This window comes from Corvus hawaiiensis, chromosome 4, assembly GCF_020740725.1.
Source record: "Corvus hawaiiensis isolate bCorHaw1 chromosome 4, bCorHaw1.pri.cur, whole genome shotgun sequence".
In the NCBI taxonomy this organism is placed as follows: domain Eukaryota; kingdom Metazoa; phylum Chordata; class Aves; order Passeriformes; family Corvidae; genus Corvus; species Corvus hawaiiensis.
This window is the reverse complement of record NC_063216.1, coordinates 76197182-76215077: the sequence shown is the minus strand read 5'-3', so window position 1 is coordinate 76215077 and position 17896 is coordinate 76197182. Positions and strand designations below refer to the sequence as shown.

The window sequence follows — 17896 nt, the reverse complement described above, 5'->3', positions numbered from 1 at the left end:
GCTCTAATTTAAAAGCAGCAATACTCCTCCATTTAGAAAGCCAGGAATTGAGTTCATTCAGTAATAGCCAAGCTTATAAGAACAGCTTATCATAAAACTCAGGACTCCATCAAAAACTGGATGGCTGCTTGGAGAAAGACAATAGGAATGAACCGTTCAGGTGAACATTTCATTTCTGAAGTTGCTATGGAATGAGGCAAATAATTCAATGAAGCAAAATGATAATGAGAAAAGTAAAACACTCACAAAAGAAAAAAACCCTTTTCTTATCTTTTTTTTTTCCCTAGTCAGTTCCCTTTCTGAAACCTCCCAAATAAAAGAACACACATTGACGACTTACTTTGCTTTTAGTGTTTCCTCCTGGAAATTCCACTGAGGGTCTTCCACAAGCTGCAGTTCTCGTAAAACACTCCCTGGCTTATAAGCTGCATTGATCACCATGCTGAGAACCTATGGGGAGACAAAACCAACAACAATGATGGGTTTAAAAGCAGTCCTTAACCACACTGAATATGGTCCCAGGTGCTGCACAGGCAGGAGCAGCTTGCAGGTGCCTGTTTCTGTCCTGGTTGCACAGGGTAAGTGCTGGATGCAATTAGGAGAGGCCCCGGAATGGATCACTGTTGCCATATTATAGATAACACCTGTGTCTGATAAGGTAACTGCATTAAATGCTGCTCTTTAACCCCAAAAATCTGCTAACCTGTAATTTTGTCTTTGTGACAGACCCTGTCACCCAAAGCAGATTCCATTCGCTGCATCCACCACAGATCCATTTAATAAAAAAGTGAAAACAGAAACAGTTCGGAAGGCACAGCCAGGTTCAGTGCCATGTGCACCATCCCACAGTGAACACTGAAGGGGAAATTCACACATTTGAGGTCATGTTCATAAACCTGAGTGCTGTGTGCCTTGACTGTATTAACAGAATAGTAATGAAGTCTCCACAAAAAGAGTTTGCAGGAGGTGTGCCTGGAACCCAGTGTGTGTCCACTCTGCACAACAGAACACGTGTGCCAATCCTTTTAATCCAAAATCCCTGAGAATAAAAATGATTCCTGCTATTGGCTCGGGAAATCCAAGCTTTAATAGCCTACACTTGGCATAGGGAGATAAACACAAGGAAAACAAATCTCTTAACAGCACCAGACCGTGTGTTTGAACACTCTGCATTGTATGCACATGAATGACCCCACAGTGAGTCTGGATTGCTTTTCATCTAATTTAGCTCTTTACCTAATGCCTGTTCTTAATTCCTTGGGGGCCTGCAAATGATTTCAGTATGATGAACATTAAGTTTATCCAGCACCCATGAACGCAGTTCATCAGAAATGGAATAATAATTAGGTCATACTGCAGTGACCAATGTGTTTATGTTTGTTTGGTTGGTTTTTTCTGGGCTGGCTTCCCCCCGCCCCCCCAAAATCCAGCAACCTGAGGATTTGCTAGCATTTTGAAAACCCTACAGGATTAATCATTTTCAGGCAAGGGCTTCACTTAATGCTGCAGAGTACTCTGTAAAATGGCATTAGTTGGAGTTGCTTGGATAGGTTATTTACTAGAAGCAAAATTTAATTTATCATTGGGCCCTTGGAAACATTACTCAAACCACTCTTCAAGAAAGTCTAATTAGAGACACCAAACACTGACAGAGGGCAGATTTAGACTGGATACGAGGAAGAAGTTCTTGGCTGTGAGCGTGCTGAGGCCCTGGCACAGGTTGCCCAGAGAAGCTGTGGCTGCCCCATCCCTGGAAGTGTCCAAGGCCAGGTTGGGCAGGGCTTGGAGCAGCCTGGGATATTGGAAGGCATCCCATGGCAGAGGGTGGCACTGGATGATCTTTAAGGTTCCTTCCAACTCAAACCATTTTAAAATGCTATTTAAAGTGAGTGAGTCCTTCCTGTTGCTCACCCACATCTTCTCTTGCCTGTCCCTCCCCACACAAACTGAGGGACATTGGCCTCTAACAGAGAGTCTCTGACACCTGATGTCAGGAAGCCAGAAGTGGGTTTTCAAAAACATCAAGTGCCTTCAGAGCTACCACACTCATTCACAACACATCAGGTGCCTTGATCAACAAATCCAGGGAGTTATTTAACCTCTGTGCAGGAGTTTGTAGGCAAAGCTCTCAAGCACACCTAACCCACCACACATGCTGGTGGGATAGCCAGGGGCAGAAAGCATCTTGCTGACCAATTTCCACCAACAGTGCTGTCCTGCCCCTTCACCAGCATGATAGTGCTTTTATGAGTTGTCAGAATAGCTGGGAAACGAGCAAGAAAAGAAAACCCAACCCTGCAATACCAGCGGCCCTGTCTGGGCATTTTCCCAGACACCTAATCAACTCCAGCCCTACACAGGCACCCACAGTGCCAGGATTTTTCTCAAAGCTGGCTTGTCACCAGCAGAACTCTGTAAACTTCTAAACTCAGTTCAAAAAGAGAGTGTTTTGTAAGAACAATTATTTCCCTTTCAGGGAAGGAAAAAGAAAATCAAAACCTCTGGCTTTTACTCTTCTTGTATCTCAAATGAGTCACTAGGTTTGGCATTTTACCCTACAGCAAAGGTCCATCATCACAGTAACAGTGGTACCTTCCAGCAACAGTATCACTTCATATTACACTCTATTAAAGGCAAACAAACAGATTTTTGGAAAAAATTAACTGTGATTTAAACAAAACCAGTGAAGAAACCTGGACCACTTTCCAACTTTCTCTGGAGATGGAAAATGACATCAACCATCTCAGACCAGTCTAATTTCCTTTGGCTGGAGTGTGACCAGTCTGAGATTTTAGTGGTTTTATTTCAGCTCTCTCTATCAGGAATGGTTTGGGTACAGCCACCTGTGCCTTGGAGCAGAGAGGGGGCGGGATTAGGTTTTATTTTGGTACTGCTGAACTTTGGATTTTCAGAGCTGAGTGAGTTGGAGTCACACCAGCGAACACGATCACGCAGCACCACCAAAACCCTCTGCCCAACCTCACAAGCACCTCATATTCATAAAGTTCTCCATGTCATGTATTTTCATGTGCACAGGGGCTCTTTTCTGAGTATATTTGGTGTGCCTGATGCCACTGGGCAGTTCAGCACTTTTCTTCCCATCACAGCTCTTTAATGCTCACACACTTCCCATCTCCATCCCCCTTTAAATGGTCTCGACCCTCAGTGAAGTTTTCGTAGAAGATATCACTGACAATGCACAGCTAAAACTATAATCACACCTCTTTTCTCCTGTTCAAGACCTCAGTGATCAGCATTCTTATGAGGAGAAACTCAATTTCCCTCCTCTTTCTCAGAGATAATCCCACATCTCCTACCTAAAAAGAGATGCTAAATCCCAGGGTAGCCTCAAGGCAGGGCAGTAAACTTAATTTTTTTTTTTTTTTAACTTGGAGAACTGATGTGTCTGTGGGATAGAGAGAGTAGAGCATTAAGAGTTACTTGGGATTCTTTCATTAGATGATCAAGGATCTAAAAGGCATCTTTTGTCACAGTCCATTCTCTTTTTAAATAGAGAAAGAGCAAAGTGTCTTAAAAATAGTAAGAGCAGTAAGCAATGAGGCTAATTAATCTTTACAGCATATTTCTCTAAGATGTGGTGGGTTATAGATCATCTGGAGTCTTAAGAAGACACCTTGTTTTATTTCACAATGCCACTGAGGAGTCCTTGGCATATATGAAGAACTGTTAGTAAGTGCTTCTTAGATATTCTGACCCCAGAACTAAATCTAAAGCTGACAATGTATTTATTTTAATTTAACTTCAAGCCAGCCCTTACTATACAGAATAGCTACCTTACAGTCACCACTTTTCAGCCCAGGTGCAATGGCTGGATGGCAATAGCTGCTGTCCCACTGTATCTGGCTCCAGGTGTCAACCTGTTTTCCAACAAAATACCTCAGAAATGAGACAAACTTTGCAGCTGATGTCAAACCACAGGCATTGCCACCTCACTTGCCTCTTACAGTGAAAGAAACCACAATAAGCCTGCGGTCCCAGCAGAAAACTTGTGCTGGCACTGGGAATAAGGAACAGATAGGCTGTAAAAATAAGTTTGGCACTAAACAGCACCAGAGTTACTTGTTACTCACCTGAGACTTTGGGATTCAAGAGTACACACACAGGATGATGCTTCACTGCATCAGTGGTGGAGGTAAGGACAAAGCCTTGGGTGCAAAGGGCTGAGGAGCATCAGGAACTTCAGTTGTGCTGCATTTTTTCACCCCCATCCTGCCCATGGTTCTCCAAGCTGCTGGCACCTCTCTCATCTCATCAGGAATCAGGTGTACCTCCCCTATAGCATCACCCTGAATGTCTTCTCTTTACCCTTTCCAGAACTTGGAACTGGTTCCCACGGCCAGAACGAGCTTGAGTTTATGGCCACAAGAAGCTTGAATTTTTTCTGCCAAGTAACACTTCCCAATGCTGGGCCCTTGCCATTGTCCTGCTCCTTGGGAAGTTGTTTATGTCTCCAAAACAAGATGCCCACGTCTCCATGACACTGCTAGTTGCTCCTATGTTGATGGCAACCCACACAAAAGTTGCTCCCAACCAAAAGAACACCCCATGTTTCAAAACCACCAAAACCCACAAAGCACAAACCTGCCCCCTCTTCCCAGCTTGCAGTTTTGCCTTGTGGAAACCACTCCAGGACAAATTTAGGCGCATTGTTAGCAAATTCTGGGTCTGGCATGACCCATACTTCCCTCTGAAATCCCCCCAAAAGAGAGCTGGGCCATACCTCCTTGAGGACCAGCACACACTTGCCAGGCCCCACAGACTGAGGTAGCTCTGCGATCCTGCCTTTGTTTAAATATGGACCTGAGAAGCAGCGGTGGTTGATGTAGAGCTGGGGGCAGCAGTATCTCCCATTGATGGTGCCTGTAAGGAGAAAGCAGCAGTGATGTGCCTGTAGCACTTTTGTAGCATAAATCAAGGGTGCTTCCTCCCCCTAGATGTGGGAGGAAGGGGAGGAGAATAAAGGAGGCACAAACTTCTACCCTGGGATAGAGGGGAGGGAAGCCCCTGCTACTCAAATCTGTTCAGCATGGGAAAAGTGAGTGTTTTTAAGAGTGACTGATTTGGCTGCACACCCTACAGAAAGGAGGACAGGGAATGGATTTCATCCATGTCATGAGACAGGCCTCTTCCAGAACTCACACTGCAGGTGGACATCAGTGACTCACTGCAACCTGCCAGAAAGGGATGTATGAGCTGAGTCTCAAAGACAGGCAATCAGCTCAGGGAGAACATTCTCTCAGTGGAGAGCCCTAGAAACCCCTCTTCAGCTCTTGTCCAACCCAGCAAGCACTGCAGTGCCATTCCCTGACCCGACATGGGTCTGCAGAGCAGTTTTCCTTGTCTAGGCTAATTACTCTGGGCTCCTTTATAGCCCATGGAGAGAAACAGGAATTTCTAGATGTGATTCACATGCTTTCAAAGTGGTTATCCACTTTTTTCGGTTATCATACCCAAAAAGACCCTGATTCTCCCCATCCTACTGTAACGGGGTGTTGGCTGCAATGCCAACATTTATCCCACAGCCTGCTGACATAAAGAGTGTGAAATCCTGTCCCTGCTGCTGGGTTTACGCCATTAATTGGATGAATATTGCACTCAGAACCTCCTGCCATTGCTAAAGGGGAGAGAAATCTGCCTTAAACAGAAGCAGCAGCCACACCACACAGTCCTGAGGAGGGATCCATCAGGTCCTGCTGTACCCAATTTCACGGGTGTCAATTAACAACCTGCACCCACCTCCACCAGAAAGATTCACCAGCCTTAATATCATTACCTGAAATGGGCAAGCCCCAGGAGAACTGATAGCCCCAGCAAGACACATGGAGGACCAGACCCTCGCCTGCTGTACATCAGGTGGGTTCACTCCACTTTACACCTCCTGAGGATGTGGTTCCATCTCCCCAGCACTATGAAACTCACTGCCTTTTTGGGGTCCTCCCCTTCCATACAGGACATGGGTCTTTGAAGTAAAGATCTTTACCTGTCGTGTCTGGCTGAGGAACCGGGCAGAGGTCATGAGGTATTTTCTCAACAGGCACTGAGGATGGTAACCTGTTTAAAGAGCAATTGAGTGCATTTAATAGTGTATCTGGTGTTCTTAATAGTGTCAGACAGGACAAAGGGCCAGAACCTGCCCTCAGGCTAGACTAAGAGATACACCAGCAACAGCCTGGGATGAGGAATGGAGATACCTCCAACACAATTCCACTTCCATGTGGTTTATCACAGACCAGGGTATTGCAGATGAAGAACCCAGATCCACCCCTTCTCCAAAAATACACTCTGATGTGTCAGCTTTAGACCTCCAGGCTTCACTATTCTCACTTAAGTCCCTTAAATTCAAGTTTCTACAAACTGCAAGGGCTAGACAGGGAAAATGCCCTCCTGGTACATGTCCATCTTCCCTAAGCATCCCTTGCTGGCCATCAGACAGGGGCTGTGCAGCCCCAACCAGCAAAAAATTGCTGTTTCAGAGACCTTCTAATATGCTAACAAATATTTCAAAGAATCCTCTTGCTGACTGTGCTGCAGTATCTGGGCAGTAGTTACCAAGCCACACAGCTGCTGTGTATTATCCCCACTGGAAGACCTGATGCATTCCTGTAGAAATACCACCTTAAATAACAAAAAAAAAAACCCCAACTTACTGTTCTTCTGGTTGCACAACTGCAATTCTTCTCTTCCTTCGCACTGCAAAAATGAAGCAAGGAAGAAAAAAATAGTGTTTTACCCTTCTGTCCCATAAAGTACACCCAGAATGCATAAAAAGCTGTGTAAATGCACTGACTATAAAACGACTTCGAACACAATGAAATGGTACTTAATTACTATCACCATCTTTTCTTGGTATTTTTTAAGTAAGTCACTACATCATTAAAACCTACTTTAAGGATGTAATAATACATTTAATCTTTCCTCTGGAATGCTAATATTGTGTTTTATGGGATCACCATAAAAGAAAAAAAATGAAAATAAAAACACAAATATTTTTCCATACAGAAACACATATGGATAAGATTACATTTTACAAGCATGATTACCTCCAGTATAATTTATCCCCAGCTATAAATTGTGATAAGGCTGCATAATGTTGCCATAGCAGTATTCTCCTAAATTAGGCTCTGGCTGCCTGATTTTTAACTTAAGCATATTTAACTCTTCGAAAGGGCTGACACATTTTAAAATTCGCCTTTCGGATGTTAATTAATACAAACAGTGAGGCCAGTTTTTCACCTCATGGCTTGAGATTGGATATGTTGGAACAGGAGAACACCACCAAGCCACTGAGCTCTCATGAACTGCCTTCAAATGCAAATAGAAAGGGAAGAAATTTGTCTTAATATGCACTGGAGGCAGGACAAAACACTCTGGGCTTAATTGTGCTGCGAGGGGATTTGAATTGAACGCTAGGAAAATCTCTGAGCTGGCAAGGGCAGTGAAATAAAGGACAGATACCCTGGGAAAGGGCAGAAACCCCATCACAGAATGGCAGCAATTATTTCTCCATTTAGATGGAGCAGATCCTGTTTTGGAAAGGGGCACATGGATGGCCTCTGTATGTCCATTCCACCTCATATTTTATGGGGTTTTTTTCCAATTTGAGGTCTTTGTCCCTAATCCACTCAGCTGCCTGAGTGAACTTGGCTCAGAGCAACAAAACCTGGTTTCCCTCTGACAACCCCACTGATCAACAATTCCTCTGCAAACCCACAACTCACCCTGAAATCCCAAACCATGGAACAGCCTTTCCCAGCAGAGACAATCCCATTTTTGGAGGGGCCGATCACAGAGACAAATACAAACTGCATAATTCCAGTCTGGTCACTAATTAGATTTATTACCATTTATCGCAGTACACTTCCAGCCTGGTTATTGGTCTACTGGGTAGGCTGATAGTGTCAAAAATGGGATCACAGATTTAAGGCAGAAACCCTGATATTTCCACTGATGTAACATCTGCACTGCTCAGGTCTCCTTGTACTTACAAACAGCTTTGTGTGGTGGGGTGAGGTTATAAGCATTTGCTTCACACCAACCGACAGGGAAAATGTCCATAGACTCCACATCAACAATGTACTCTGGAGAGGGCATCTGTGAACCTATAAACACAAATTTATAATGAGATTTAGGCATGGGAACACCAAGCTCAGAGCCATCCAAGCACCCATGCAAAGCCCAGGGAAGCGAATGATGGAGCGTGTAAAAATAAATCTGCTTCCCTGCATCAAAATCAGGCACCATTTCATCTTCAGTTTTGCACAGACAGCAAGGATGGGGCTGCTGCATTTACAGTGCCATGTGGCCCAGAGGAAAACCCCACAAGAGCACTTTGAGGGTGTGCAGTGAAGCAGCCAAAAGTCAGGGAGGTTAAACAGACACGACCTCTCTCAACAAGATGGCCTGACTGACCCTCGGATTTTTTGTGAAGTTGCATAAGTGAGTCAGAAGGACTTGCTGGGTGCTTGCTCTTAATGGTAAGAGAGTGTATTTAGGTTTTCACAGGGTGGTAGCTAATGTGAGAGAGAGGTTTTTATGCCCCAGTGCTTCCCTGGAGCTTTTTTGCGCAGCTCTGCCCTTGAGTCCCATTTTTTAAGGGTGAGAGGTGGCCCCTCTTCTGTCCAGAAGTGCCCTAAATACTCCTAGGGTTCCTCACATGAAACAACAGCTGATCACGCAACAGGAGAGAAGCAGTATAAAAACCCCAAATGGGGCACATGTACCACAGTCTCTGGCACAATGCTGACTCCAAAACTTCACCTGAAGTCTCTATTTAAAGCAAGTACCTTCCAATTTGGTCATTACACCCCCTTTAGAAGACAATCTCCTGTCTTCATTTATGTGGGTCCCATTCATAGAACCAAAGAAATATTTAGGTTGGAAAAAACCTCCAAGAGCATCAAGCCCAACCATTAACCCAGCACTGCCAAGCCCACCACTAACCCACGTCTCTCAGCACCACATTTACATGTTTTTTGAACACTTTCAGGGCCAGTTGTTCCACCACTACCCTGGGCAGTTCCAGTGCTTGAACACCCCTTCAGTGAAGAAATTTTTCCTGGTTTTTTTTTTCCTAATTTACCTGATTTCCACCCAAAATCCAATAAAAATATTACTGCTGGATTTGAGTTGTTTCAAAAACAACTCTGTGTCCTGAGTCAATGCACCATTTAACTACTCCAAGTTCAACTACACTGGCACAGCTGGGCCAGCAACTTCACCTCCTCCTCCCATCAATTCCACCCCAGGACAGGCAGCTCCAGCACCAGCAGGAGGTGATCTCCTAACAAAAGGGACCAAGGGATCAGCAGCTTCCCCTGCATCACCCTTGCCTTGGCATCTGTTACAACATCTTTGCCTCCTGCTTGAGGCAGCAAGTGTTTGACTGTGCACAGCCAGATGACTACAGGGAGCCTCCCACTAATGAATGTTCATCAAGGGCTTGTGGTGTAATTGAAACAGTAATTGAACTTTGTGATGGGAACAGCACCGAGGCTGAGGTGCAGCATTTGGATCAGTAATAAACCTGCTGCTCTGAGAGTGTGTGGCTGCATGAAAAACCCAAAGGAGGCAGGGAAATAGGTGCTGGTGATCACAGTGCTGGAGAAAATAATCTAAAAAACGCAATCATGATGTCTGTGTAGATTCATGGATGTCTTGATGGTTTTCCTCTGAGCCCTGCATTGTGGTCACGCACTATACATTGACAATACAGTGTCTTTTTCACTGGGATATGGGGAAGGGAAGAGGACAGGATGAAGGCATATGGGGAATACAAGATTTCAGCAGCTGAAATTCTCTGCAAAACCATTTCCCTCCACAAGATAATACCACGTGGTCACTGCTCAGTTTGAATGTAATGAAAGCTGCACTCTCCAGTGGGGAAAACATTTTCACCTGACAGCACAAATCCAGGCCAGGAGCTGATGTGAGAACAGTGGATTCAGTGGCCAGACACACACACAGTGAGCAAGCCTTGGATCAAGCCCTAAAAAGAGTATGAAATCAACACAGACCCCACTGAAATGTCACCAGGTCTGAGAATACCCATTACTTCATTACTGTAATGGTGCTATTCTCACAAAACAGACTTAATTATATCAGAGGTCTTCTCCAACCTTAATGGTTCTACAGTTCTAAATTATTATAATGAAGTAAGCAGATCAAATGTACTTTCCTGCTTGCAAGCAACAATAAACGTGACATGAAGGGTCTTTTCCAACCAAAATGGTTCTATGAACATTCTGGTTCTCAAGTTTACAGCTGCAGCCACCCTGAGGAGCAAGAAAGCACCACAATGCCCGTTCTCCTGCAACACTTCTATTCCTCTTGTAAGACCCTGGCACTGCACCCTCTGGCAATTGATAACCCTGCTTTCCACTCCCAACATCTCACTGCTTCCTTTGGCTCACTCAAATGAGTGGAAAACAGCTTTTTTGAGACTCATTAGTTTCATTTGTTGCGTTTTATGCTGCTCTCTTCTCAGAGCCATTAGTGTCCATGGGAATTGGGAGGTTAAAGGGAAAATAAGAAGACTGGAAACAGGGTGAGGAAAATGTCTGTGTCCACCTATGAATCTTACAGGATGGGCAGAACAGAGCAGCGACTCTAGAAAACTGTAGAAGGGGAAATTTCAGGAAGCCCCCCTGGGGAAGTGATTAACCAAAGGGCTTTCCTCAAATTCCTGGGCTGTGCAGGGAGCGTGCATTATTACTTGTATAAATTCAAACCAGAAAGCTTCAAGCTCTAAAATCTAAAATGAACCAGTAAAAATTAACAATGCAGATGATGAGTAATAAAGTAGCAGAAAGCGCAGAGCATCCCATCAGTCCTGAGCTTCTCCTCCACCACGGGGGAACAGCACTGCTGCTCATTAAACGCTCACCCTCGAGTTTAGGGTTTTGCTACTGTACAAAGTGTGATTTATCACACAATGTTCCCTCATGTCTAACTCTGCCCTGCTTAACTCCTGTGTTCCTGGTTCATGGCTGCAGCCCAGGCTGTCAAACTGGGAAACTGGGAGGGCAACAATGAAAGCTTCAGAGGTGCCCATGATAAATGATGGGACTCGAGGTGTTCAGCGAGGGGCTCCTGTGGTAGCTGGGGAGCCTTGCTGCTTCCAGAATATAAATAATCAGTTAGAAACAACATTGTATTAATGGAGTCAAAAAAACCCATGCCACACTTCAAGCCACATTTATTTTACAACTCTGCAAGCAGGCGTGTTTTGGTTGTGGTTTTTTTTTTTTAATGCCTGCTTTTAGCATAACACTGTGCATACTGTAGTGATGTATTCCTACAGCAGCAAAATTTTTATGCCCCAGTCTTTTGCATCTTTTGCAGTCTTTTGCATCTTTTCTGTTTACTACAGATCATTCCATTTCTGGTATTGAGATATAAACCAAGCTTAAAGCATCTATATATCAGAACTCAAAAGAAAGGAGATGCACACAGGGTGTCTTTATGCTAAGTTGTAAAAAGACGTCCTTTAAGAAATTAAAAAGTAAAAGGCAGGGAGAAAGAGATGAGAGAAGGAAGCAAGATGGGAGTGTGTTGCCCTCTTCCTGCATCTATCCACGTCTTTGGCATATACAAGTGAAGGTACCTGGTCATTTAAGAAAAGAAGTTTCCAAAATGGGTCAGATTCCTTGCCCAGATGGGGGTAAATTCAACAACAGCCTTAGTGAGAATGGAATTTCAAATGAGTGTTGATTCCAGCTCTTATAAAAAAATATTTGCCCTGTGTCCAGACCAGGCTGCAGATGAGCTGCTGCTACGTTGAGCTAGAAGGCAAACAATTATCTTAGAGAAAAAAAACAAAACCTGCCATTGCACACAGCTCTACCAAAAACGAACACTCAGGAGGAACTATGATACTCAGGGTTACCTGGCAGCGTTTTCACCAACTTTAAGGGCTTTGATTGGAGACCTCTCCTCTTGTACAAATTGTCAGGTTGGGAATTACTGTGGAAGTCTCAGCTGCACAAGTGAGGCAAACTTCCACTCCCAGGATGAAGGCGTATCATGATGGCAGGGAGGAGGTTGTTATCATGGTGATAAAGACCTTGTGGATGGGAGGGTGGAAGAGCTTGCAGCTCCCCCAGAGAAAGAGCAGGGAAATGTAATTCCTCACGACACATTATTGGTCAATGTGTATAAAACTGAAAAGCTGGAGAGAGCAATTTTGTGCAGAGGATGAAGGACAAAATTAAGAGAGTCAGTGAAGCAGACAGACACAAGCAGCCTTTAGAGCACGTACCTTCCAGGTGCAGCCACATCAACCGGCCTTTCACCGAGGTGATGGAAGCCACACAAATCTCTGCAGGGTTCCTGGGGTTCACCGCCTCCAGCTTCATGTTCTTGGTGAAGCCACGGCTGAAGGATGTCTGAAAGAGTCAAGAGCCAATGCTGAAACACAGCAGTGCAGCACAACTCCAACCAGACTGTCTGCTGGGAAGCATAAATTGAGCATGGTTTGCTTTCCACTGGAAGGGCAGGATACCCTGAAGAATGCAAAGGCATCCCGAGGCAAATCAGAGCTGGGCTGGTGCAGCCCATGGTGAGGCAGCTGTGTCCCCACAGCACACGGGGGTCCACAGGGGAGAAGAGATCCACCTGCAGCCCCTGGAGGACCCCATGCCAGAGCAGATGGGTACCCAAAAGAGGCTGGGGCTCTCTGGGAAGTCTGTGCTGGAGCAGGCTCCTGGCAGGGACCTGTGGACTTGTGGAGAGAGGAGCCCATGCCACCCACATGAAAAATCAGTTACGACAACAAATCAATGATGCAATGCATGTCATGTTCTACTCCTATCCCTAACTCTTAGGAGACTGGGAGGAAGTTGTTCCACATCAGCTCCAAGCATGTTTGAATGCTTGCCAGTGATGCATTTGCTGTTAATGTGATATTACCCAGAGGGTTCCCAGAACTCCTGTGCTTAAGCATCTCTCACCTTGCTAGGAGAAACCTTATAAAGCAAAAAACCATCTTGCCTGAGACCAGAGAAACCTCTTCATATATTCAGTCACCCAAGCCGACTGAAGCTGAAGAAATTTGAGAAACCTTCTCTTCATGGAGTTTTCATGGATGGGCCCCTGAGCAACCCAATCTAGTGGGTGGAAGCAGTGCCCATGGGATGGGGGGATTGGAACTAGACAGTCTTCAATGTCCGTTCCAACCCAAACCATCCTGTGATTCTATTTTCAGTTCAATGAACAAGGCTTCCAGGTACATGAGGTCATTGGCTGGAGTGTAGATGGATCCAGTTGTGCTCACTGCCACTGTTCCTTCCAGTGTCCCCTACTGTCACTTATGCTCAGTCCCTTCCCAGTTATCTCCCCCAGCACCATCCCTGAAAACTCACTAATGCAATACCTGTGGCCATGCCAGGGCTTCCCTTCCTTGGATTTTCCTCCCCTCTGTCCCACCTGCTCTGCATCTCTCTGCACACAGTAGAAAGGTTTAACCCTCTGGGATGGGATTTTTTGCTAACAGTAATTGGGATGGGTAATAACTGTCACTGACTCAAAATGACACCAACCTCTCATCCTATGTGAGAAACTGGAAGCCAGGCTCAAATTCAACCCTTCTCCTGTTAGTGCAACACCAAGGGCCATGGGCACTTCACTTTGAACAGCCATTGAGAGCTCTTTTACAGACTAAAACCTCGTGGCTTTGGTCTCTTTCCCATCCAAGAACATGCTGCTACTCTCACACAGTTTGGACTGCCTCAAGCCTTGCTCAGCAGGCAGATCAGCTTCACCCTGTAAAAGCTGCTAATGGCCAGGGCTGCAGGAATGCAGGCTGAGTTTGTTTAAATGTCTTTTATGTTCCCTAACAAGGAAACGCCATTTATCATCACCCCAGCTCTTTTCATTGCAATTCGGTGCTGGAGGCTCATTTGTACAGAATCAATGGCAAAACAGTTAGGTGGAGTTTATTTTACTAAGCATTTGGGCACGTCAATCCATTTCATAACTGCCTCTCCTTGTTAAAAATCCCTCCCGGGAAAACAGCTACAGCACCTTCACTGCCAGCACCACGTCTGCCTGCACGAGGTGGGAGATGAAAAAAGCTTCCATCAAAGAGCCCCTCACAGCCACAAATCAAGGGGACCAACCAGCCAGGAGGCTGCCCAAGTGACAACAGAGCAGTTCCCTCTGCAAAGAATCGTGTTATTAAGAGTGAAAGAGTAACAGACACATGCTCATCTGGTGAATGTTTCCTTAAAAAAAAGAAAAAAAGGATAAAGAAAGTGCTCAGACCTGACTTAATCTTAGAGGATGTTATGCAGAGACTTTTCTCAAGGCTGCCAGTGCTGAGAGAACAGATCCATTACGTGGCAACATGAAGAGAGATGTAAAGAAAAGGCAGGGGTGCTTGCAGGACACAAGAAATGCAAAAATAGCCCCACTGTACTGGTGTTAGGCAGCACTGCCCCACTACCCTCAGCACTGCTGGAAATCTTTGCCTGAAGTTCCTTCAGGAAGAGGGCTCTGCGTAGGACAGCACAACAAATGGGGCAAAGAAATCCTTACTCTGGTTTGACTCCCAGGTCAAACCAGAGTAACTCTGTTCATGACTCTCTTCATGGTACAGGTCTTCTAAGTTCATCAAGAAAAAAAATCACCAATTCACCATCAAAGCTTCCAAGCCAGGCTGCCCCAGGCAGATGAGGGAGGCCATGGAAAGCCGCAGCTGGTGCCTGTCTCCGTTCTGTTTTCCGTGAACACCCCATCCCTCAGTCCTGTGACCTCTGAGTACACTGAAAAGCCGTACAATTCCTACAGATACCTGCCTGTACATCATTCACACCACCACTTTATTTTGCAAAGCCTTCTGTGCTCATTTTAGGTACACTAGTAACATTTAGGTACCACCATCAGGAACATTTTCAGTTACAGACAGGATCTTAACCTCCATCAGTTGATGGGCACATGAAGAAGAGCACCAGGTTACTGGAAGAGGCAGAAGGCTACATCTGCCTTTCCCCAAGTGATGAATACCTGTCAGATCAAGCCACACAGGACTGTCATTGCCATAAAACAGCCGGCAAAAGATTATTTCAAAAGCTGTGAATCTTAATGGCATCCATCACTCTCACATCACTGTTGCTGCATCAAGGAAGGACATGAACTGTCCCAAAGACCAAAGCATCCGTGAGGGTTAATCACTTCTCTCACACATTTTCAACACACATTTAGCTTAAAATACATGTGGTTTGGTTAAATGTATGCCCCCTGGGATACAGAGAAAACACCCAAAATGTGAAAAGGAGCAAATGGTACTACGCAATTTCTTAACCTAGATTATTTTTAGTAGCACTTGAATTACTTGCAATAACAAGCTGAGATCCTTTTTGTGCTGTACACAACCAGATAGGGGATGAAGAGCAGGATAATTACAGATAAAGGCAAGACTAAAACAAGCTTTTTCTCTTTTAGGGCTGGAGACCTGGAACATTCCTCCAGTTTCCTTCCTAAGGCAGCCTGGGGGAACCTCCCAAAGTCTTGCAGCAGCAACAATGCGAAACAAACATGTGTTTTGTTTCACATGGATGGACTGGAGCAAAAGGAAGAACTTACATTTCTAAAGCACAGTTGAGGTGCTGCCTCGGCTCCACACTGCTTCTGGTAGTCTGCCCAGTCAAAGTCCTGACCAGAGTAACCTGCAGGGGGACAAAACAAAAAGAGCCATCAGCCACCACTCCACACCACAGAGGACAAAATGTGCCCCAAGCAGATGAACATCTGTGTTTCAGCATCTCATCCTGCCTCAGTGACCTGTGCAGTGTCAGCTTGTACACTGTGAGAGACAATGGCTTCTCCAGCCTCCACTCACACACCTCCTGCCATTTCACTGCCAAGTCTCCACTAAAAAGTAGTAAGACATAATTATTTTCCTTATTTTCCCTTTTCTGTTAGCGTCTCCCAACTTTTAATAAACCCATAACTAATGAGAAGTGCCACTGTCCCAAATTTCCACATGGGGCTAGTCACGGACTTCTTTCTTCTCCTTTCAGATGTCCAAAAGATGGGTCTGGACATGGGTTATTTGCTGGTCCCTCAGGAGGGGACAGAGAGAGGATCAGCACAATCAGAAGCTGATCCATCCTCTCTTTCAAAGCAGGAGATAAATTCTCCTCTCTTCATTGACATACCCTCCCTGACTGACTCCCCAGCAGCTCAGGGTGTGTGAGCTGAACCCCATCACAGTAAAAATGTTACAGAAATCTGGAGCAGAGCTGGAAAATGAGCACAGATCTCCCAGTCTCAGCAAGCAGATGATCCCTTCAGCCTCTGCTTCAAGGTAAAATAAAGGGATTCATTTACTTGAGCATCTCTCAAGGAGTCGCATCACAGAAAGACAAATCAGACCTCTGTGCACCCACTATTCTTACTTGGCTATTTAGGCAATAAATTCTTGGGACAGAAATGGGTTTTTTAATTTGCTTTTTGGGGCCTTTTTCTGCCTGTGTCTTAGTCTCTATTTTTTACAGGGCTTGAAAACAGTGAGTGCTAATCCTGTCCAGGGGCCTGTGGATATTCTAATGACATTATTGCAGAACTACTCTCACTGGAAAGTTTCAAGAGTCACCCAAAGGCCAAAATCTCCCCTCAATCTCCCTTCCCGGCATCTCAGCCCAGCCTCATTTCAGAGAACATCCCTAAATGCCTTTTGCATTGATAGTCAAAAAGGGACACTCAAGATCAAATGTGAATGAATCATTCATGACAATGAAAATTGTGACTTTTTTTATGGGCAAGGACTGGAATACCAAGTGTAATCCCCTACCAGTCTGCCAGATCCCAAAAACAAGTAGGTAAATTTTTTGAAAACAACGTGCCAAGCATCCTGCTAAGATCCAAGTATCTGGGATAAGATGATTTCTAATCCTAGTAATTGCATTCATGACAAACAAATTACCGAGATAAAGCCTTGAGCTAAGATGCCTGTTTCTGTGGGGCATTAAAGTGCACAATAACTAAAAAACTAAACAGGCACAAGGAAGAAAAAAAAAAGAGCAGTTACTTATAAAGAATGTTCTTTTTTCATACAAAACAATATCCTTGCACTGTTTTTTAACAATTTCTTCAACAGTATTTTCTTCACACTTCTTCTCCATCTCTTTTTTTATCTCCAATTTAAACCCCTCATGGATGGGTTTTGCATCTCCATTTTAAGCTACACAGATCTTGGCAGAGCGGATGGAAAAGGCACATTAAAGAGGTTTCAGTGAGGTACTAAAACTTGACTGTGTTGTTGCCACACAACCACCTGTTGGCTTGGTCCTGCACCACTGGAATCACTGGAAGACTTTTCTCTTTAGGCTTCAGCAGCAACGGAACCTGGAGGGCAGCTGGAGAATTTAAAATAACTCACTGCTGCAGCACAAGGTGGATTCTAAGAAGGGGAACACCCAGGAACTGATTTCAAACAAGCTTTGACCTGTACGTGGCCTTTTCACAGCAAGGCTGCACCTCCAGGGCTGCGTCCAGTTCTGGGCCTTCACGGCCAGAGAGACCTTGAGGGGCTGGAGCGTGTCCAGGGCAGGGAATGGAGCTGGGGAAGGGGCTGGAGCCCCAGGAGCAGCTGAGGGAGTTGGGAAAGGGGCTCAGCCTGGAGCAAAGGAGGCTCTGGGGGGACCCTGTGGCTCTGCACAAGTCCCTGACAGGAGGGGGCAGCCGGGGGGGTCGGGCTCTGCTCCCAGGGAACAGGGACAGGAGGAGAGGAAATGGCACTAAGCTGCTCTAGGGGAGGGCCAGGTTGGATATCAGGAAGAATTTCCTCACTGAAAGGGTTGTCAGGCACTGGAATGAGCTGCCCAGGGAAGTGGTGGAGTCTCCAACCCTTGGAGGTGGTCAAGAAACAACTGGACGG

General features: G+C 45.2%; 1 protein-coding gene across 3 annotated transcripts in view; it reads right to left on the bottom strand.

Moving 5' to 3' along the window:
* Positions 1 to 17896, bottom strand: part of SFMBT2 (Scm like with four mbt domains 2) — a 105660-nt gene that overhangs the window by 18918 nt on the left and 68846 nt on the right. For all 3 annotated transcript variants that reach the window (XM_048300992.1, XM_048300991.1, XM_048300993.1), the window contains 7 exons: positions 15601 to 15683; positions 12278 to 12404; positions 8007 to 8120; positions 6669 to 6711; positions 6002 to 6072; positions 4742 to 4881; positions 341 to 450 (listed from right to left, as the gene is read on the bottom strand). In XM_048300992.1, coding sequence (XP_048156949.1) covers positions 341 to 450; positions 4742 to 4881; positions 6002 to 6072; positions 6669 to 6711; positions 8007 to 8120; positions 12278 to 12404; positions 15601 to 15683 — 688 coding nt within the window. The remainder of the gene's footprint in view (positions 1 to 340; positions 451 to 4741; positions 4882 to 6001; positions 6073 to 6668; positions 6712 to 8006; positions 8121 to 12277; positions 12405 to 15600; positions 15684 to 17896) is intronic.